Source organism: Pituophis catenifer, unplaced genomic scaffold, assembly GCF_029215685.1.
Source record: "Pituophis catenifer annectens isolate HBS135680 unplaced genomic scaffold, rPitCat1.0.hap2 SCAF_4, whole genome shotgun sequence".
Classification (NCBI taxonomy): Eukaryota; Metazoa; Chordata; class Lepidosauria; order Squamata; family Colubridae; genus Pituophis; species Pituophis catenifer.
In genome coordinates, this window is record NW_027256884.1 from 130,898,112 (window position 1) to 130,919,491 (window position 21,380).

The 21,380-nt window shown below is 49.4% G+C and overlaps 2 protein-coding genes and 1 pseudogene across 2 annotated transcripts in view; all 3 read right to left on the bottom strand.

Moving 5' to 3' along the window:
- ARAP1 (ArfGAP with RhoGAP domain, ankyrin repeat and PH domain 1) overlaps positions 1-11,486 on the bottom strand; it is a 36,320-nt gene extending 24,834 nt beyond the window's left edge. The window contains exons 1-7 of the mRNA XM_070943042.1: positions 11,420-11,486; positions 10,320-10,426; positions 9,450-9,649; positions 6,864-6,949; positions 5,490-5,672; positions 3,305-3,479; positions 594-728 (exon numbers count right to left, since the gene is read on the bottom strand). Coding sequence (XP_070799143.1) covers positions 594-728; positions 3,305-3,479; positions 5,490-5,672; positions 6,864-6,949; positions 9,450-9,649; positions 10,320-10,390 — 850 coding nt within the window. The 5' untranslated portion in view covers positions 10,391-10,426; positions 11,420-11,486. The remainder of the gene's footprint in view (positions 1-593; positions 729-3,304; positions 3,480-5,489; positions 5,673-6,863; positions 6,950-9,449; positions 9,650-10,319; positions 10,427-11,419) is intronic.
- LOC139316848 (arf-GAP with Rho-GAP domain, ANK repeat and PH domain-containing protein 1-like) lies at positions 11,402-16,732 on the bottom strand (annotated as a pseudogene).
- A 29-nt stretch (positions 16,733-16,761) lies between these two features.
- LOC139316849 (arf-GAP with Rho-GAP domain, ANK repeat and PH domain-containing protein 1-like) overlaps positions 16,762-21,380 on the bottom strand; it is a 30,861-nt gene continuing 26,242 nt past the window's right edge. Inside the window, exons 4-5 of the mRNA XM_070943688.1 lie at positions 17,915-18,013; positions 16,762-16,839 (exon numbers count right to left, since the gene is read on the bottom strand). Coding sequence (XP_070799789.1) covers positions 16,762-16,839; positions 17,915-18,013 — 177 coding nt within the window. The remainder of the gene's footprint in view (positions 16,840-17,914; positions 18,014-21,380) is intronic.

A 21,380-nucleotide genomic window follows, 5' to 3' on the forward strand; every position in this document is an offset into this window, starting at 1 on the left:
GAAGGAAGGAAAGGAGAGAAGGAAGGAAAGGAGAGGAAGAAAGAAGGAAGGAAGAGAGAAAAGAGAAGGAAGGAAAGGAGAGAAGGAAGGAAAGGAGAGAATGGGAAGGAAGGTAAGGAGAGGAGAGGAGGAAGGAAGGAAGGAAGGAAGGAGAGAGAATGAGAAGGAAGAGAGAAAAGAGAAGGAAGGAAAGAAGAGAAGAGAAGGAAGGAAAGGAGAGCATGGGAAGGAAGGAAGGGAAGGAGAGGAGAGGAGGAAGGAAGGAAGGAAGGAGAGAGAATGGGAAGGAAGACAGAAAAGAGAAGAAAGGAAAAGAGAGAAGGAAGGAAAAGAGAGAAGGAAGGAAAGGAGAGGAGGAAAGAAGGAAGGAAGAGAGAAAAGAGAAGGAAGGAAAGGAGAGAAGGAAGGAAAGGAGAGAATGGGAAGGAAGGTAAGGAGAGGAGAGGAGGAAGGAAGGAAGGAAGGAAGGAAGGAAGGAAGGAAGGAAGGAAGGACTCTTCCCTTTCTTTTCCTGGGCTTTATTTTGTGCAAACACCCGTAGGGAAGCCCCACCGCTCCAGCCCCCTTCCCCCTCCCCGAGTGCTTCGCCTGACCTTCTCGGGACTTGCGTTCGAGAGCCAGCTTGGCCATGGAGGGCGTCTTGTAGAGGAAGCCATTGTGAGCCACGGAGAGCAAAATGACCGAGTAGCACTTGTCAGAGTTGGTGCCAGCGTCCAGCTGGGGGGTCTCTGAGGAGACAAGACACAGCAAAAGAGGGGCCAATGAATATTGGGCAGGGGGCCGAGGCTGCAGGAGGAAACTCAGCCACTTGTGGACTTCAACTCCCAGAATTCCCCAGCCAACCATGAATGATAAGAGTTGGAAGAGACCAGAAGGGTCATCTAAGTCCTGTATTTCTCAACCTCGGGGACTTTCAGACGTGTGGACTTCAACTCCCAGAATTCCCCAGCCAGCTGGCTGGGGAATTCTGGGAATTGAAGTCCACAAGTTTCAAGTGGCCAAATTCAGAGACCCCTGCCTCAAATCATCAGATCCAGCTGTCAGATTGCTTCCCAGTCCACTAACTGGGCTGTTCCTGCTTTTATATCTTGCTAAGGCTGGGCAGCCAAATTCAACATCCCAGGCGGCTGGAAGGAGGGAGGGAAGGAGGGGAGAACAATGAAAACCAGATGTTCCACTAACAAAACAGCCCTCCAGGTTTCCCTCCTCCCCGAAAGCCCGTCTGGTTTTTCAGTCTGTCTCTTCTCCCATCAACAGTTGCTGCCCTTCTTCGGTTTGGAAGAGACCCCTTTAATCCTCCCAATCGCTCTGAAAATAAAAGGGGCGAGGGGCTTCCCAACAGGCCAAGGGATGGGCCGATCTCCTGCAATGAACTGATGTTTTAATGCTTTTTATGGTTTTAAAGCCTTTTACTGCTTTTATTATTGTCTTGAAGACTTTCATGGTAATGTGTGCTTGGAATGGTGAGCTGCCCAGAGTCGCAGAGGGTTGGACTAGATGACCTCCAAGGTCCCTTCCAACTCTGTTACTGTTTGCTGAGATGAGCAGACATAGAAATCAAATCAAACCCAGTCAATCAATCAATCAATCAATCAATCAACAAATTATGGCCAACTAGGAAGGATCAGTCCAGGAGTTTGACAGCTTCTCCAGGGATCCGAATTCCTGCTTTTGACCCAAAAGGGAGCAGAGGAGCCCAGAGGTCAGGGGGGGGCGCTGGCTGCTTATTTGGGGATGGGGTCTTCTGCTCGAAAAGGAGGCCAACCCCCTTCCTTGCAAACATCCCTGCACAATTTTTTTAACTTCCTGATGAACCCCATGCCTTGCCAGGAAGCTGAAGGAACCGGCCAGTTGCATTTGAGTGACTCACGAAACACCCCACCACCACGGAGCTTTTTTTTCGCTGCTGGAAATTTCTCCCCAAAGGCCAGGAAAAGGCCTACACACCCTGCATTCTTTCCTTTCCACGTTTCTGCGGTCGGAGATCCGTGCGGGAAAGGAGAGAAAGTGTCAGTTCTCAGAAAGAAGAGATAAGGATGGTCTCCAGTCCAGCTGGGAAGAGATTTTCCTCTGAACTTTTTTTCTGAGCTGGTTTTTCAAATTCGCAGGCAGGTCTATAGCCCTAGGATCTTCTGGTGGTCTCCCATCCATCAATTAACCAGGGTCAAGCCAATGAATCAATAAATCAGAATAGAGCTGGAAGGGACCTTGGAGGTCTTCTAGTCCAACCCCGTGCTCGAGCAGGAGACCCTAGTCCATTTCAGACAAGTGACTCTTGTTTCTTCTTGAAAGCCTCCAGTGTTGGAGCATTCACAACTTCTGGTGGCAAGCTGTCCCACTGGTTAATGGTCCTCACTGTTAGGAAGTTTCTCCTTAATTCCATCCATTGTTTCTTGTCCTGCCCTTCAGGAGTTTTAGAGAATAGCTTGACCTCCCCCTCCTCTTCTTTGGGGCAGCCCCTCAAATACTGGAATGCTCCTTTCATGTCCCCCCTAGTCCTCCATTTCTCTAGACCGGCCAAACCCAAATCCTGCAAGGGTTCTTCCTATGTTTTAGTCTCCAGGCCTTTAATCCTCCTAGTTGCTCTTCTCTGCACTTTTTCCAAAGTCTCAACCTCTTTTTTGTACTGTGGGGACCAAAAAGGGAATGCAGGATTTCCAGGTGTGGCCTTACTAAGGGCTTTATAAATTTATAAATCACGTGAAGTCTTTATAAATAAAGACTTTGATTCAATGCCTCTGTTTACACAACCAAGGATTGTATGACTTCGAAAATCACTCAATTGCAAAAGGCAGCTTTGCTTGGAACAGCTGGCATCCTCTGAGGATATTTCACACCACCCAACCATCACATCTGCCCCTCCAAGGTCCTCGGGAAGGACTTGATAGGAGATGGATAAAAATGCCCCATCCAGCCTGAACATCTGGTTGACTGGGCCACCAACCATAATAACGTGCCAAAGGCTCAGGATTTGCTTCGTTCTTCTCCATTCGGCTGAGAAGTCTCAAAAGGACCACCCAACAGGCAGCAAATCACTCCTTGAGCCCCGAAAAGCCCACCATTGACCCTCCCTCACCTTCCAACTCCCTTCTGGGACCTGGCAGCCCATCCAGAGGCCAGGAAGACCCCATATTCCATCGGCTGCAACCTCTGGGCTTCAGGATGCCACGAGGTGAAGTCTTGGCCTGCCCTGAAGCCCCTCAAGGAGGGGTATTCACCCCCTCTTCCCTCCAGCCCCACTTCTTTTCCAATTTGCATCCCCCCCACACACACACACAGCCCTTACCACCCCCCACCCCCTTACCTGAGGTCTTGTTCTGCAGCAGGAACTCCATCTGCAACCTCTGGCCAGCCTGCTCCGCCAAGGCCAGGGGGGTGGGATAATCAGGGTCTCCGGAGTAGCAATTCACTTCAGCCCCGCAGAAGAGCAGAGAGAGGGTCTCGGCCAGGTCACTGGTGGTCACTGCCGTGCACAGGGCCTGCGGAGGGAGGGGAGAAGAGCTCACGTTCAGACCGAGAACCTCAGATCTGGGATCCACTAGTGAAGCCGGGCAGCGCCAGGGGAAAGAATACAGAGTCGGAAGGGACCTTGGAGGTCTTCTAGTCCACCCCCGCTACCCGAGCAGGAGACCAGGACGGTGGTGAAGACGAAGGAGGAGACACAGAGAAGGAAGCAGGCTGACTGGCTCCTGGATGAAAGTCCAGCGTCTCTGCACCGGCCAGCGGAGCAGAGGGTGGAGAGAGGCCGAAGGGCGAGGATCCCAGTTCTTTGGCTCTGCTGGAGCGCAGATGCTGACAACATCTGGAGGAGGCAGCCAAGAACCGCTCCCACCCCCAGATTGGCCGGCAGTCGGAAAACCCGGAGCCCAAGAGCCAAATTTTCTGGGCTGCAGCCGCCCTCACCCCGGGGGACCTGAGGATGCCGTTGGAGAGAGAATTCTTCCGCCCAACCGGAGGTCAGCTGCCCTTCTGGATTGGGCCCTCCAGGGACCCCGGAGGGAGGGGAACACACCCACCATAAATAAGCCCCTTCCGGGGCTCTTCAGCACCAGCCTTCCCCCTCCCCCAGATGGGGCAGATGTCGTGAGTCAAAAACTTCCTCTCTCTTTCCGGATCCAGCTTCCTGTTGTTTTGCTAAGGCCCTGCCCCCCTTCAAGGTTCTAGTCCTCAGTTTCACAGCTGCTTTCTTAGCTACTGCAGCCCCCTGCCTCACCTATGGGTCACTATTGACCCTAAGCACACCTTCCTTGCCTCTCTCCCCACCTGCCCCTTCTTGGGGGGGTCCTGTCCCAGGGGAGCATTTTGCCACTCAAGGGGGTTCTGAGTTCGAGTCCTTCACCTGCTGCTTTCGCCAAATCTGCCCTTCCGGCCCCTTCCAGGAAGGGCTAGAAGGGAATGGCAGGAGTTGAATCCCCTGCCGAAGGAGGAACCAGGTTATGGGGGAGGGGGAGGGCAGAGGGCCGATGGGTGGGGAGGCGGGGGGGGGGAGGTTTGGCTAGAGGGGGTTAATTTTCAGGCAGGCAATTCCTGCTCAGAGTTGCTGTTCTTGGCACCCTGAACAAAGGCTCTGCCCACAATCACAAAAATGGCTTTTTTCTTCCAATTTCCTGCAAAACCGGTTGGGTCAACAGAAAAAGGAGGAGAAGGAATTTGAGAAAAGGATGTTTTCTCTCCTCAAGAGCCTGAGGGGGGAGGGTTTTTTTTTTCCCCACCCACCCCCTTCAGAAACCGGCCTCGTTTTTTCCTCTTTTGCAAAGAGCAGGATCAGGTCTCCAATGTTGATGGAAATCATAGAATGATAGAATCCTTCCTTCCTTCCTTTTCTCTTTCTCTCTCTTTCTTTCTTTCTCTCTTTTTCTCTCTTTTTCTTCCTTCCTTCCTCTCCCTCCCCTCTCTCCTCCCCTTCTATCCCTCCATCCTTTCTCTTTCTCTCTCCTTTTCTTCCTTCTTTCTTCCTTACTCTCCCTACCCCCTCCCTCCTCTTCCTTCCTTCCTCCCTCCCTCCCTCCCTTCTTTCCTTCCTTCCTTTTCTTTCTCTTTCTCTCTCTTTTTTCTTCCTTCCTCTCCCTCCCCTCCCCTTCCCCTTCCTCCCTTTCTCCTTTTCTCTTTCTCTCTTTCTTTCTCTCCTTTTCTTCCTTCCTTCTTACTCTCCCAATCCTTCCCTCCTCCTCCTTCCTTCCTTCCTTTCTTCCTCCCTTTCCTTCCTTTCCTTTTCTCTTTCTTTCTTTCTCTCTCTCTCTTTTTATTCCTTCCCCTCCCTCCACCTCCCCTTCCTTCCTTCCATCCATCCATCCATTCTTTCTCTTTCTCTCTCCTTTTCTTCATTCTTTCCTCCTTTCTCTCCCTACCCCTCCCTCCTCTTCTGTCCTTCCTTCCTTCCTTCTTTCCTTCCTTCTTTCCTTCCTTCCTTCCTTGCCCCAGATGTTGCAACCATCCTAAGTACATGCCAGTTTCCAATCGCCACGAATTCTGATCCTCCGGCCACCAACCTTGTTGAGTTCCTCCTGATTGCCGAAAAGAGGGTGATACCGCCGGTATTTGCCCTCCCGGTATTTGGCGATGAGAAAATGCCTCCGTTCCTGGCTGTGGCTCTCGGGGGCGATGGTTTCGCTGGGGGGCACGTTGGCGGCCCAGAACTGGTTGGCTACCACGTTGCCAATCTGGAGGAAGAGCTGGGAAGGGGAGAAGGAGGAGGAGAGATTAAGGCCGTCAGGAGTCCAGGATCTCCATTCTTTGTGATTCTAACAGATGAACGAAAGGGACCTTGGAGGTCATCTAGTCCAACCCCCCACCTACACAGGAGACCCTACACCATTTCTGGCAGACGGCAGTCCAGTCTCTTCTTGAAAGCCTCCAGGGATGAAGATTCCCACCCAGAGCCCCAACCTAGTCCTCTCCTTTTAGTACTTTACAACTTACAACAATTCGTTTAGTGACCATTCAAAGTTACAACGGCACTGAAAAAAAGAGACTTATGACCTTAGGGGTTTTTTTCCTCACTTAACGACCGTTGCAGCATCCCCCTGGTCAGGTGATAAAAATTTGGGCGCTAAGCAACTGGCATGTATTTAACAGAATAACAGAGTCGAAAGGGACCCTGGAGGTCTTCTAGTCCAACCCCCTGCTCAAGCAGGAGACCCTATACAGGGTAGTCATCAACGTACGGCCACAACTGAGCCCCAAATTTATGTTGTTAAGTGAGAAATTTGTTAAGTGAGTTTTGCTCCATTTTACGACCTTTCTTGCCACCGTTGTTAAGTGAAACACTGCAGTTGTTAAGTGAGTCAGATGGTTGTTAAGTGAATCTGGCTTTGCTTTTCAGAAGGTCACCAAAAGGGATCATGTGACTCCGGGACGCTGCGACCGTCATAAATGCAGTTTCCATCCATCCTGCTGTTTACACAGCAGTGTTTTGGGGAAAATGCTGCCCCCCTGTGGCTGCTTCTGTCCATTGCAAGGATGAAAAGCAGCCCCTTTTCTCAAAGAAGTAGAAACTTCAATTTGCAGAGACAAACCTCCCTCCTCCTGTTTGCTCCATAACAACAACCCTGTGAGGTGGCTTGGGTAGAGAGAGAGGGACTGGCCCAAAGTTTCCCAGCCAGCTTTCATGCCTAGGGCAGGACTAGAACTCACCGTCTCCCACTTTTTAGCCTGGTGTCTCTAACCACTAGTACAAAATGCCTCCCTTGCCTCAGTTTACCACCCTTCTTGCCCCCGAAGCCTTCAGGATAGGCAGAGCCCAGGTCTTGACACAGGCCCCCATTGCACCTGGCCTCTCCCAGACGCTCCCTTGCCCCCAAGGGAGGACATCTGTCCAGGCCGCCGGAGAGGAGGTCCTTGTGCACCCCCCTCCTGGCCGATACCTCAATCAGCTCCTCCGTCCAGACCTTCTTGTCCATCTTCAGACTCCGCACCTTGGTCACGCTGGGTCCCAGCCCCCGATGTTCTCCTGGTTGGGGAGGAAGGGGGGAAGCCATCTGGTCATAAGCTTAGAAGGGGGGAAGGGGTTGGGCAGACTGGCTTCCCCTTAACAAGCTCGGAAGCAGGGGGGTTCCTCTTTTCACACTGGGTAGATTCTCCCAGGGAGCTTAGCCCTACCTTGACTGGGCATGCCCCACTGCGAGGGACAAGGTGGCACGTGAGGCTGCCCAGCTAAAAAGGGAGAAGGTGGCTCAACCTCCCTCTTAAGGTGGTGGCCCCAAGAAGGGCCTTTTCTATGGTGGCTCCCTCCCTGTTATTTGAAGGACCATCTTTTCCCAGTTACATCCACCTGATCCACCACAGCAGGGAGGCAGGAGATGTTACAAGACACCCCCCCCACCCTTTAAGGAGGTCCATCTGGTGGGACTAAGAAGAAGGCAAGAGAAGTCTACAATCCACACGATTGGATTAGCCTTCCAGTACACTGGAGAAGGGCCTTTTCTGTGGTGGCTTCCTCCTGTTGCTTGAAGGACCATCTTTTCCCAGTCATATCTACCCGTCCCACCAAAGTGGGGGAGGCAGGAGATGTTAGGGGTCCCCTCCCTTAAGGAGGTCCACCTTGTGGGACGTAGAAGAAGGGCCTTCTCTGTGGTGGCTCCCTCCCTGTTGCTTGAAGGACCATCTTTTCCCAGTCATATCTACCTGTCCCACCAAAGTGGAGGAGGCAGGAGATGTTAGGGGTCCCCTCCTTTAAGGAAGCCCATCTTGTGGGACCTAGAAGAAGGGCCTTCTCCGTGGTGGCTCCCTTCCTGTTGCTTGAAGGACCATCTTTTCCCAGTCATATCTAGCTGATCCACCAGAACGGAGAGGCAGATGTTATGAGTCCCCCCTCTTTAAGGAGGTCCATCTGGTGGGATCCCATGGTGGCTCCCTCCCTGTTGCTTGAAGGACCATCTTTTCCCAGTCATATCTACCTGTCCCACCAAAGTGGGGGAGGCAGGAGATGTTAGGAGTCCCCTCCCTTAAGGAAGCCCTTGTGGGATCTAGAAGAAGGGCCTTCTCCATGGTGGCTCCCTTCCTGTTGCTTGAAGGACCGTTTTTTTCTCAGTTACATCCACCTGATCCACCAGAACGGAGAGGCAGATGTTATGAGATCCCCCTCATTAAGGAGGTCCATCTGGTGGGACAGAGAAGAAGGACCTTCTCTGTGGTGGCTCCCTTCCAGTGGAACATCATACCTGTGGAGAAAGAACTGGCCCCCACCTTCATCCTCTATTCGAGAGGCCCTGAAGACGTGGTCTTGCCAATGGGCATGGAGATCCCTCAGAGGGATACGGAGCCCATCAAGGGATTGGAGTGATCTTTGTCATGAGGACGGAGGCGTTAGTGGCATTTGCACTGGGGTTTTAAGCCCCTCAGAGTCACTGTGAGTGAGTTGCGTGGCCATATTAAATGTTATAAAAAACTAAACAAACAAATCACAACTCCTATCCCACTAACGGTGTGGAGTCCTCGGTGGTCTCTGAGCTTGGTGGTTTCCTTGCAGATGTTTCATGGCCCAACTAGGTAACATCATCAGTCCTATCATCATCATTCATTAGTGCTGATAATGTTCTCTAGTTGGGTCATGAGACATCTGCCTGAAAATCACCAAGCCCAGAGAGTTCCAAGGACCCCTCCTTCTCCTCCTCCTCTTTTTCTTCCGCTCAGAAAACCCTCCTCCCTTCTAGCACTGATGATGTTCCCTAGTTGGTCAATGCAACAATCACAGCAACCACAAAGCTCAGGGAACACCAAGGACCCCACAGTTCAACCCTGAGCTACAAATATTCTCTTCTATTGGTACATTTTCAATAGTTCCTGTAGTTCTGGAGGAGAAAGACGGGGACCTTACCTTAAGAGGTGGACTACAGGGGTTGAAGGAGGAGACCAGCTGTATTCAGCACCATAAAATGATCCTTCTACTTAGCCCAATGTTTCTCAACTTCAGCAGATTTAAGATGGGTTAGACCAGAGGTCTTCAAACTTGGCAGCTTTAAGATTTGGGGACTTCTACTCCCAGAATTCTCCAGCCAGAATGGGTGGACTTCAACTCCCAGAATTCAACTCCCAGAACGTCAACTCCCAGAATTCCACAGCCAGCCAGACCATTCTTGCAGAGGTCTTCAAACTTGGCCGCTTTAAGACTTGGGGACTTCAACTCCCAGAATTCTCCAGCCAGCTGGCTGGAGAATTCTGGGAGTTGAAGTCCCCAAGTCTTAAAGCGGCCAAGTTTGAAGACCTCTGGATTAGACCTCAACGCCCAGAATTCTGGGAATTGAAGTCCACCCATCTTACAAGGGTTGAGGTTGAGAAATACAATTCTACCCAATTCATTAATGTGGATTAAGATTAAGGGAACCTTGGACAAGGCTGAACCACAGTTAAGTCCAGGCGGATGATGGGAAATTCAACCCCTTCACCTCTCTTGATCATCGTACAAGGTGGCATCTCCCAACCTTCCATCCAGCCGGTGGTGGTGGTCCTACCTGCACATTGCTTGCAGATGACCACACAGAGGTTGATGGAGGCCCAGTCCGGCTTGGGAGCCCCACAGTCGGCGCAGAAGCAGTTGTCCTTCGAGGCCCAGATCTTCTCGGCCACCTCAAAGTTGGAGAGGGCCTCGGCCACCGACTGCTGCATGGCCTCCACCCACAGCTCCTTCTCCTGGTCGGACTCAGCCATGAAGCTGGGAGGGAGGAAGAGAAGGTGAAGGGTTAGTCAATTAGTCAACCGCTTTGTAAGGCCTTGGTAAAACCACACCTGGAATACAGGTTAGTCCTCGACTTACGACCACAACTCAGCCCAGGATTTATGTTGCTAAGCGAGACAGTCGTCAAGGGAGTTTCGCCCCCGTTTTACAACCTTTCTTGCCACGGTTGTTAAGTGAATCACTGCAGTCGTTAAGTGGGTCACATGGTCGTTAAGCGAATCCGGTTTTCCCCTTGACTTGGCTTGTCAGACGATCGCAAAAGGGGATCGCGTGACACACACACACCCCCGGGACAGTGCGACCGTCATAAATATGAGTCAGTTTGCCAAGCCTCTGAATTTTAACCACGTGACTGTGGGGATGCTACAGTGGTCATAAGTGTGAAAAACGGTCCTAAGTCACTTTTTTCAGCCCCGTCATAACTCCGAACGGTCACTAAACGAACTGCTGTAAGGCGAGGATTACCTGCCCCTAACCCCGTCCCACAGAAAGGAGGGTGAGGGATCCCAAGGGCAAGGAGGGAGAGGGAAAGGGCCACTGCCCTCTGTGTGGGGGTCTCCCATGTAGGAACCCAGGAGACTTGGCAGGATCAAGTCGCTGCCGTTAACCAGGGCTAAATCCTCTTGGATCTGTCCGAGATCCCTACCTGAAGATCCGGTAAGGTGTGGTCAGATCAAAGCACCTTCGGTCCACATCTTTCACGTTTCCCACGTTCATCTCGATGTAGGTGATGCCAATCCCCAGCCGGAATTCCTGCCCCAAGACACACACACACACACCAGGGTTACCCACAGGGGAAGGAGAGGGCCCGGCTCAAGAGAGAGAGAGGAAAACTAAAGACAGGGGTGCAAAGCAGAACAATAACAGAATGACAGAATCGGAAGGGACCTTGAAGGTCATCTAGTCCAACCCCACACCCAAGCACCCCCAAACTGCCTCTCAAGCACCCCATTTTACACCTGGGTGGAAAGCAGCTTCCTGGACTCTGAAGCCAACTCTCCGAGGCTCTGGGGTTTTTTTTTTTTGTGTGTGTTATGTTTTTCAAGAAGCGTTTGGAGTTCAAAAGCCCATTTCAACCTCAAAACACTCTGATCAAAAATCAGCCAACTTCGAACTCGGAACCCCACACTTGGAAGGCAAATGGCCTCCGTCTGAGATATGACTGGGGTTTGCATTGGGGTTTTATTTGGCAACAGGTCACCGTGAATGAGTTGGGCGGCTCCCATAAATATTCTTAATAAATAATAATAAAAAATGCATTCTGCCTGCCCCCAGAAGGGGCCCTGAAGGGCATCTAGTCCAGCAGCATTTTGCAAATGGTCTGATTTATTGAGTTTTTAAATTTTATTATTTATTTATTTCTTACTGAAGTTTTATTTTTGTAATCCATCAGGAGTCACCGTATGTGAGTTGGGCAGATAATTTTTTAAAATAAATAATAATAAATGCATTCTGCGTGACCCCAGAAGGATCCTGTAGGTCAGGGGTCTCCGAGACTTGTGGACTTCAACTCCCAGCATTCCTCATGGCTGGCTGAGGAATTCTGGGAGTTGAAGTCCACAAGTCTTAAAGTTCCCAAGCTTGGAGACCCCCTGCTGTAGGTCATCCAATCCAACAGCATTTTCCACCTGGACTGAATCGGAAATATTTGCTTGTCCCCTGAAGGGGTCCGTTAGGTCATCCAGCCCAACCCCAACCTGGTTGCACAAGATTTCTTTCTTTCTACCGCTAGGACCATCCACAAACCTCGGCATTCTTATAGAGGAAGACCTTCTCCCCAGCCACGGCCACGTAGAGCTTGCTTTTAAAGCCCCTCAACTCCAGGGGTCCACTCTTGTCCACGGAGTCAAGGCTGCTGCCGGCCAGCTGCAAACGGGGCGTTCTGTGAAGGCACCTGGACTTCTTTTCGTCCACCATCTTCTGCACGGCCTTGATCCATTCATTGCGTTCAGCTGCAAGAGGGAAGGAGGGAAGGTAGGGTTACAGAATCACAAAGTTGGGAGGGACCTTGGAGGTCTTCTAATCCATCCCCCTGGTCAAACAGGAAACCCCTGGACCATTTCAGACAAAGGGCTGTCCAGTCTCTTCTTAAAAAACCTCCAATGAGTTTCTAGATCCAAGTTGTTCCACTGGTTAATTGTTAATTGTCAGGAAATTTCTCCTTAGGTTAGGAGGCCTCCAGGAAGATTATTTGGGGCAAGACCCCAAAACAAAGACTGGGATGGTTTTTGGAGTCTAGGACCCCAAAAGTGTAATTCAGAATAGGAATTCTGGTCACTGTTAGGATATGGTTTGAGCCTAACTAGTTGTTCAGGCAATATATGTGTACTGTAACTTTAATCTGAAAATGTATTATGTGACTTTAAAGTTTAACTGCTGATTCATTGTAATGCTGAGTCATGCTGTAATTAGTTAAAAACGTATTTAAGAAAGAAACTGTAACGTATTCAGTTGATGATAAGCTACCATTGTGTGAGGAGTTGCTTCCATTGTGCTATCATCGGTTGGATGGATCTGCTACCATCGTGGTTTGTGAACCAGAGTGAGTTTGTTATTCTAACCAACTACTGTTTGTGTGGTAAGAAGATTTTTGTATCGCTGGACTGATTTAACTGGCAAAGACCTGGATTGATTTAAAAGACTATGAGATTGTTTTTTCCACTATAAAGTAAACTTTTGATAAACCAGTTTGCACATCTCTTATTCATTGCTCTCCAGCAACGTTTCTCTGTGCTCTACAACTCTGCTGGTTGGTAACACAGCAACAATATCCTTAACAGTCACCATGATACAAAAAAGCAAATTAAATACCCAGACAATACAATGTTTATTAAGCACTAAGGAATGTAATTAATAGAACATTAATAAAAAAAATTAAAAAGATGTTGAGACTCTAGAAAGAAACGCAGAGAAGAGCAACAAAGATGATGAGGGGGCTAGAGTATAAAATATATGAAGAACAGTTGCAGGAATAGGGTAAGTCTAGTTTAATGAAAAGAAGGAGGAGGGGAGACATGATAGCAGCTTTCCAGTATTGGAGGGGCTGCCCCAAAGAAGAGGAGGGGGTCCACCTGTTCTCCAAAGCACCAGAAGGCAGGACAAGAAGCAACGGATGGAAAACTCATCAAGGGGAAAAGCAACCTGGAATTAAGGAGAAACTTCCTGACGGTGAGAACAATTAACCAGTGGAACAGAAGTTGCCTCCAGAAGTTGTGATTGTTCCATCACTGGAGGCTTTCAAGAAGAGATTGGACAACATTTGTCCAGAACTCAAAGGTGCTTTTTCAAGAGGCAACTGGACTTTCCTTGTTTTTTCTTCGAAGACGTTTCACTTCTCATCCAAGAAGCTTCTTCAGCTCTGAGTGGATGGTGGGGAAGAAGAAAATCAGAGCTGAAGAAGCTTCTTGGATGAGAAGTGAAACGTCTTCGAAGAAAAAAATAAGGAAAGTCTAGTTGCCTCTTGAAAAAGCACCTTTGGGACAACCAGGACCTGGGTGACGGAGAATCTCCCATAGACATTTGTCCAGAATGGTGTAAGATCTCCTGCTTGGACAGGGGGTTGGACTAGAAGACCTCCAAAGTCCCTTCCAGCTCTAAGATTCTATGCTCTATGATGTTTGGAAGTGAACATTGGCATTGGAGCGTTTATTCCACCCAATGCCAGGTCCACAAGGAGAACATCAACGCATCTTCTGGTTCTCCCACCAGAGAAATGACCCACAATCGGCAAACCCCCATATTTACCATCGCTCTCCTGCCCGGAAAGCAAACGTCCGATTGTGGGTAATAACTTCAAACTTCTGGTCTCCGATGCTGGAGACTTGGGAGATGGAGGCCACCAGGATGAAGCGCTTGGAGTAAACATCCTGCAGAGGAGAGAGAGGGGGAAGGATGGGGGAACCCAGAGGTGCTCAGTCTGTGCCCCCTTTCTCTGATAGACAGGAAGAGGAGACAACGCTAAATTCCCAGAGTGTCCCGTCTTCTGTCCATAATAGAACACCCTATGCCAGTGGTTCTCTCAATCTTTTCTTCGCCACGGACCCCCTTTAAATGCCCTTAGTGGGCACGAATCCCTAAGACTTAAATCAGAACAGTTTTTCAAGCCTTCACAGACTCCCTGTGATGATATTGTCCCCCCACAGGGAGGAAGGGAGAAAAAGAAGGGGAGGGTGGGGTGGGGGTGGGAAGAGGAAGGGGAGCAGGAGCGGGAGGGGGGGAGGGGAGGGGAAGGGAGGGAAGGGAGAAGAAGAGGAAGAGAAGGGAGGAAGAGGAGGAAAGGAAAGAGAGAGAGAAAGAAAGAAAGAAAAGAAAGAAAGAGAGAGAGAGAGAGAGAAGAGAGAGAGAGAGAGAGGGAGAAAGAAAGAAAGAAAGAAAGAAAGAAAGAAAGAAAAGAAAGAAAGAAAGAAAGAAAGAAAAGGGAGGGGAGGGGAGAGGGAAGGAAGGAAGAAAAGGAGGAGGGAGGGAAGGGAAGGGAGAAGAAGAGGAAGAGGAGGAGAAAGAGGAGAAGGAAGGAAGAAGGAAAAGAAAAAGAGAGAGAGGAGAAACAAACAAACAAACAAACAAACAAACCAGAGGGGGAGGGAAAGGGAGGGAAGGGAGAAGAGGAGGAAGAGAAGGAGGAAGAGGAGGAAGAGGAGGAAGGAAGAGAGAGAGAGAGAGAGAAAGAAAAGAAAGAAAGAAGAAAGAAGAAAGAAAGAAAGAAAGAAAGAAAAGAAAGAAAGGGAGGGAGAGGAAGGGAAGGGAAGGGAAGAAGAGGAGGAGGAGGAGGAAGAGGAGGAAGGAAGGAAGAGAAAGAAGGAAAAGAAAGAAAGAGAGAAAGAAGGAAAAGAAAGAAAGAGAGAGGAGAGAGAGAAAGAAAGAAAGAAACAAAATGGAGGGGGAGGGAGGGAGGGAAGGAAGGAAAGAAAGAAAAAGAAAGAAAATGGAGGGAGGAGGAAGGAAGGAAGGAAGGAAAGGAAGGAAGGAAGGAAGGAAGGAAGGAAGGAAGAAAAGAAAAGGAAGGAAGGAAGGAAGGAGAGTCATATACAGCCCTCCCCATCCGCCGCTTCCTTCCCCACTTACCTTTTCAGTATCAAAGTAGCGGAGGTAGTCACCGTCCAACTTCACCCAACGCTTCTGGTAGATGTAGGACCTGCAGCCAGAGAACCCCATCAGCTGCCAAGCCCAGAGACCCAGCGGGGCAGGGGGATTCTCCCTGCTCGCCAGAACCCGTTCAGGTTCCTCCCCCGTGACCCACAGAGCAGGAGGCCCCGCTGGAGAAAGGACCCAGGGGACATTTGAGTTGGAGGGGCCGAAGACGACCTGCTCACCCTTGCGGGGGGTTCTTGTCCAGCCAGCCGGCTTTGACCACCACGGGCGAGAGCGGAAGAGGACGGCCCTGCGCTCTGCATGCCGCCGCCGTCACCAATGGATGCCCAACAACACGCCGAAGGGCAGAGCGCTGGTGGCAGGGGAGGGGCCTCAGCCTGGCATCCCAGTGGCTGCTGCGGTGGGGAGGGGAAGGGAAAAGGGAAAGGGAAGGGAGGGAGAAAACCAGAACAGCTGCTATTAGCCCAACCACTTTGAACCCCCGCGCACCCCCAGCCCTGTGGAAGGGGGCAAGCCGGGGGGGGTCTTTGCAAGCAGCCCGAAGTCTTCCTCCTCGGAGCTGAATCGAGAGGAATTCAACACAGGAAGAGAAAGAGTCTGAACAACTGTTTGTCTCAAATGGCACACGGGGTCTGCTGCTTGAGCAGGGGGTTGGACTAGAAGATCTCCAGGGTCCCTTCTGTTCTTCTGTTCTTCTGAAATCTTGTTTTCTGGCAGAGCTTAAACCCCAGGACTCCTAGCTGGACTGGCCACTCTTGTCTCTCTCTCTCCATATTTTATATATATATATATATAAAAGTAGATCAGTGTTTTTCAAACTTGGTCACTGTAAGAGGGGTGGACTTCAACTCCCAGAAATCCCCCAGCCAGCCATGTGGGTTTTGTTCCTTGTTTACACGTGGCTTGTTCTGTCAATGTTGATGGGTATATAACGCGGAGTATATAAGCGGAGAGCAATGATGATGTACCCTAGTTGGGTTATGAAAGGTCTGCAACCCAGCTCCAAGGACCCTTCAGTTTTCTCATTTTCTACTACTACTACTACTACTACTACCCTTCTCACAAAACCCCACTCCTTTCTAGCACTGATGATGTTACCTACTTTGGTAATCAAACCTTCCAGAAAACCACCAAGCTCAGAAAGCACAAGGTCCCCAGTCTTTTTTTCCTCCTCCTCCTCCTCCTCCTCTCCCTCCCCCTGCAAAACCCCACTCCCTTCGAGCACTGATGATGTTCCCTATTTGGGTTGTGAAACGTCTGCAAGAAAACCACCAGGCTCAGAGACCACCAAGGACACACACACACACCCAGTTCAACCCTGAGCTACAACTACCCTCTTCTTCTAATGGTTCCTCTACTATAAATACAAGGTCATCGGCAAAAGCCTGAACCTTGTATTCTTCTCTCCTTATTTTAAACCCAATAATTTCTTGATCCTCCCTGACCTTTTTTTAACAAGATCTATTTAACAAGAAGTAGCACCAAAAACTGTTTAAGAAAATTGAGGAATTTGGAGAAGTGGCAGGACTAAAAATAAATAAATAAAATAAATCGAAACTAATAACAAAAAAAATCTCACGAAGAACCAAGAAAAAGAATTGGAGAACAGTATACAATTCAAACCACGAAGAAAATAAAATACTTAGGGATCTGGTTGTCAGCAAGAAGTTCGTCAATAAAAGGAAAACAACCACGATAAATTAATAATACAGATAAGAAAGATTTGGATAATTGGAGAAACCTACAGATTTCACTAATAGGAAGAATCTCCACCATTAAAATGGAATATCCTACAACTATCCTCTTCTATTTGTCCCCAGGCGTTCGTTCAGATCTGGAGACCCACTTCACTCCCCGCATTGCAATTCTGCTCAGCCCTTTTCCAAACATTTTATTATTAATTTTTTTCACTCCCCGGGCCATCCTGAAGTCGTTGGGATCAAACCTGCCCGTGAGCCCCTCAGCTTCCATTCCAAAACTTGCTGTCTTGGAGGCCCCCTTTAAGAAAGAGGAGCTTTGGGGAAGCTTTGGAGGCTGCGGTTTACCAAAAGCAAAGGAGCATTAAATCCACTACATTCCTAAAAGTCAACAGAGCAGCAAAGGTGGTTTATTTGCACAACCGGATCGGAAATCCTGGATCTGAGCTAAAGGGAGAAGGGCTGAGCTACACCAGCTGGGGGATTCTGGGAATGGAAGTCCACCCCTCTTAAAGCTGCAAGTTTGAGCAGAACTAATGTGGTTTAGGGGACATAGTGGCTCAGTGGCTAAGGCGCTGAGCTTGTCGATCAAAAGGTCGGGAGCTCAGCGGTTTCGAATCCCGAGTGCCGCGTAACGGGGTGAGCTCCCGTGACTTGTCCCAGCTTCTGCCAACCTAGCAGTTCGAAAGCAGGTAAAAAAAAATGCAAGTAGAAAAAATAGGGACCCCCTTTGGTGGGAAGGGAACAGCGTTCCGTGCGCCTTTGGCGTTGAGTCATGCTGGCCACATGACCACGGAGACGTCTTTGGACAGTGCTGGCTCTTCGGCTTTGAAACGGAGATGAGCAACCGCCCCCTAGAGTCAGGAACAAGTAGCACATATGTGCAAGGGGAACCTTTACCTTTTAATGTGGTTTACCCCCTGAATTCATGACTCAAACTGGGCTCAGAATTACAGGCAGTCCTCGACTTACAGCCACAATTCAGCCCAGGATTTCCCTTGCTAAGCAAGACAGTTGTTAAGTGAATTGTGCCCCCTTTTACGACCTTTCTTGCCACAGCTGTTAAGTAAATCACTGCAGTTGTAAAGCGAGTCACAGGGTCGTTAAGTGGATCTGGCTTTCCCCCGATCGACTTTGCTTGTCGGAAAGTCACAAAAAGGGGATCCCCGGACCCCGTGACATTACGACCGTCATAAATACGAATCGGTTGCCGAGTATTTTGATTCCGTGGGGAGGCTGCAATGCTTGTAAGTGTGAAAACCGGTCCTAGGTCACTTTTTTCAGTGTCGTCGTAACTTGAAATGGTCACTAAACGAGGACTACCTGCCACGCTTTTGATTTCCCTGCTGAGAAGCAAGAGCTGTTAATTTATCAGCAGCTGCCAATAGACCCCAAGAAGCCAGGCAGCCCTACCGAAAACAACCCGGCAGGAAGCTCCCCACCCCCACCCCCCGACCTTAGTGGCCGGTTCCTCTTTGAAATAATCTTCAATCAGTTCGTCTTCGCTGAACAAGCTGTTGACGCGTGGCGAACGCCGCTTCTCCACAGTGGCCTTCTGCAAATGGAAGAACAGTGAGAACAGTTAATCAGTGGAACTCCATGCCACCAGAAGTTGCGAGTGCTCCATCCCTGGAGGTTTTCAAGAAGAGATTGGACAGTCATTTGTCTGAAATAGTCTAGGGCAGTGTTTCTCAACCTTGGTAGCTTGAAGATGGGTGGACTTCAACTCCCAGAATCCCCCAGCCAGCTGGCTGGGGGATTCTGGGAGTTGAAGTCCACCCATCTTCAAGCTTCCAAGGTTGAGAAACACTGGTTTAGGGTCTCCTGCTTGAGCAGTGGGCTGGACTAGATGACCTCCAAGGTCCTTTCCAACACTGTGATTATGTTATAATTAAAAGAGAAGATTTTCAACGCCATAGACCCTCGTCCTACCCGGAAGGAGGATCCGGCACTGCCCAAGTTCTTGCAGTCTTGCTAAAGTCTCGCAAAAGTGGACAAGTACAGGCAGTCCTCAATTTAACAACTGTTCGTTTAGTGACCATTCTAAGTTAACGAATGTGAAAAGGAACCAGAAGCCCATCCTACAAGACCCTTGGCCACGATAGATTGTGCCCAACACATCAGACAGACAGACAGACAGACAGAGAGATATGGTAGACAGTTAAGATAGAAGATAACAGAATAACAAAGTTGGAAGGAACCTTGGAGGTCATCTAGTACCAACCCCCACCCACCCACTGAAACAGGAGACCCTACATCATTCCTGACCAACGGCAGTCCAGTCTCTTCCCGGAAGCCTCCAGTGATGAAGCTCCCACAACGTCCGAAGGCAACTTGATAGTACAGTGATAGTACAGTGAGCCTTGATAGTGCAGTGGTCTAAAGCACCCTGTTATTAAGACCAGCTGCCTGCAATTTACTGCTGGTTCGAATCTCCCCAGGCTCAAGGTTGACTCAGCCTTCCATCCTTTCTAAGGTAGGTGAAATGAGGATCCAGTTTGTGGGGGCGATAAGCTGACTTTGTAAAAATATACAAAAGGATGAAGGCTATTGCTTAATGCACTGTAAGCCGCCCTGAGTCTCCGGAGAAGGGCGGCATATAAATCAAATTAAAAAAAAAAAAAACCTTCTCTTCCATGGATTGATTGTTCTCACTGTCAGAAAAATTCCTCCTTATTTCCAGGTTGAATCTCTCCTTGGTCAGTTTCCATCCATTATTCCTTGTCTGGCCTTCGGGGCTTTGGAAAAATAGCTTGACCCCCCTTCCTCCTCTCTGTGGCAGCCCCTCCCTCAAATATTGGACCACTGGTATCCTGTCTCCCCTGAGAGTGCAACAGAGATAGATAGATGATAAATAAATAGATAGATGATAGAGAAGAGAGAAAGATAGACAGAGAAAGACAGAGGTAGACAGATAAAATGGAAGAAGACAGAAAGAGTATAATAGAGATAGACAGTTAAATAGACAGACAGACAGACAGACATGATAGAGAAAAGAGAGAGAGAGAGAGAGAGAGAGAGTGATGAGAGAAAGAGGAGAAAGGGAGAAAGAGGAGATCTGGAGAGCTCTGGTGAATATCCACATTGCTTCTGTCTTTTGCTCTCTATCTATGATAACTTGCTTTACTCTGTGCCAATTAATCAAAATTATTCCCTTGGGGGAAATCTTTGATGGGCTGTCATTTGCATTTCAATCAATGACGCTAATTAAAGCTGCATCAAACGGCCTGAAAGTAAAACCCAAGTTCTGAAGGAAATGCAAATTTTTACATGATTCTTTTAAACATTTTACAAAAAAAAAAAAAAAAAACAGGACCATCTGAGAACATGTCGAGAGAGTACGTGTGTGTGTGTGTGAACACTCAATGAAGAACGTCTATCTCTATGCAGAGACACCCACCTTTATGTTCTTAAAAGCTGACTCCTTAATTAGATTTTTGAAACGAATCCCAAGATTGCCTCTCTTCAAATTAATTACAGGTAGTCCTCAACTTACAACCGTTTAATGACCGTTGGAAGTTTTTCAACGGTCACCGTTGCAGCCTCCCCACCATCACGTGATCAGAATTCTTGGCAACTGGCATGGACCCCGTATTTATGACGGTCGCAGTGTCTCCGGGGTCACGTGATCCCCTTTTGCGACCTTCTGATGAGCAAAGTCAATGGAGGAGCCGGATTCGCTTAAGGACCGTGTTACTTAACAACTTCAGTGGTTCACTTAGCAACTGTGGCAAGGAAGGTCGTAAAATGGATCAAAACACACATTTAACAACTGCCTTGTTCAGCAATGGAAAATTTGGGCCCCATTGTGGTCGTAAGTCAAGGACTATATGTATCTGTCTCAATTGCCCTGTAGAGCAAACCAGCAAAAAAGAGAGGAAATTTTTCCTTCCTTCTTTCCTTCCTTCTCCTTCCTTCCTCCCTTCCTTCACTCCTTCCTTCCTTCCTCCTGCCTTCCTTCACTTCTTCCTTCCTTCCTCCCTCCCTTCCTCCCTCTCTCCTTCCTTCCCTCCTTCTCACTCCTTCCTTCCTCCCACCTGCCTTCCCTCACTTCTTTTCTTCCTTCCTCCCTTCCTTCGCTCCTTCCTTCCTTCCTCCCTCTCTCCTTCCTTCCTCCCTCCTGCCTTCCCTCATTTCTTCCTTCCCTCCTCCCTTCCTTCCTCCCTCTCTCCTTCCTTCCTTCCTTCTCGCTCCTTCCTTCCTCCCTCTCTCCTTCTTCCTTCTTTCCTTCCTCCCTCCCTTCTCTCCTTCCTTCCTTCTTTCCTTCCTTCCTTCCTCCTGCCTTCCCTCCCTTCTCTTCCTTCCTTCCTCCCTCCCTTCTCTCTCCTTCCTTCCTCCCTCTCTCCTTCCTTCCCTCCTTCTCGCTCCTTCCTTCCTCCCTCCTGCCTTCCCTCACTTCTTTCCTTCCTCCCTCCCTTCCTTCACTCCTTCCTTCCTCCCTCTCTCCTTCCTTCCTCCCTCCTGCCTTCCCTCACTTCTTCCTTCCCTCCTCCCTTCCTTCCTCCCTCTCTCCTTCCTTCCTTCTCGCTCCTCCCTCCCTCTCTCCTTCTTCCTTTCCTTCCTCCCTCCCTTCCTTCGCTCCTTCCTTCTTTCCTCCCTCTCTCCTTCCTTCCTCCCTCCTGCCTTCCCTCATTTCTTCCTTCCCTCCTCCCTTCCTTCCTCCCTCTCTCCTTCCTTCCTTCCTTCTCACTCCTTCCTTCCTCCCTCTCTCCTTCTTCCTTCTTTCCTTCCTCCCTCCCTTCTCTCCTTCCTTCCTTCCTTCTTTCCTTCCTTCCTCCCTCCCTTCTCTCTCCTTCCTTCCTCCCTCCCTTTTCTCTCCTCCCTTCCTCCCTTCCTCCCTTCTCTTCCTTCCCTCTTCCATCCCTCTCTCCCTTCCTTGGCAGTGGCAGGGCCTGGCAAATCTCTTGCTGCATCTCTTGGTG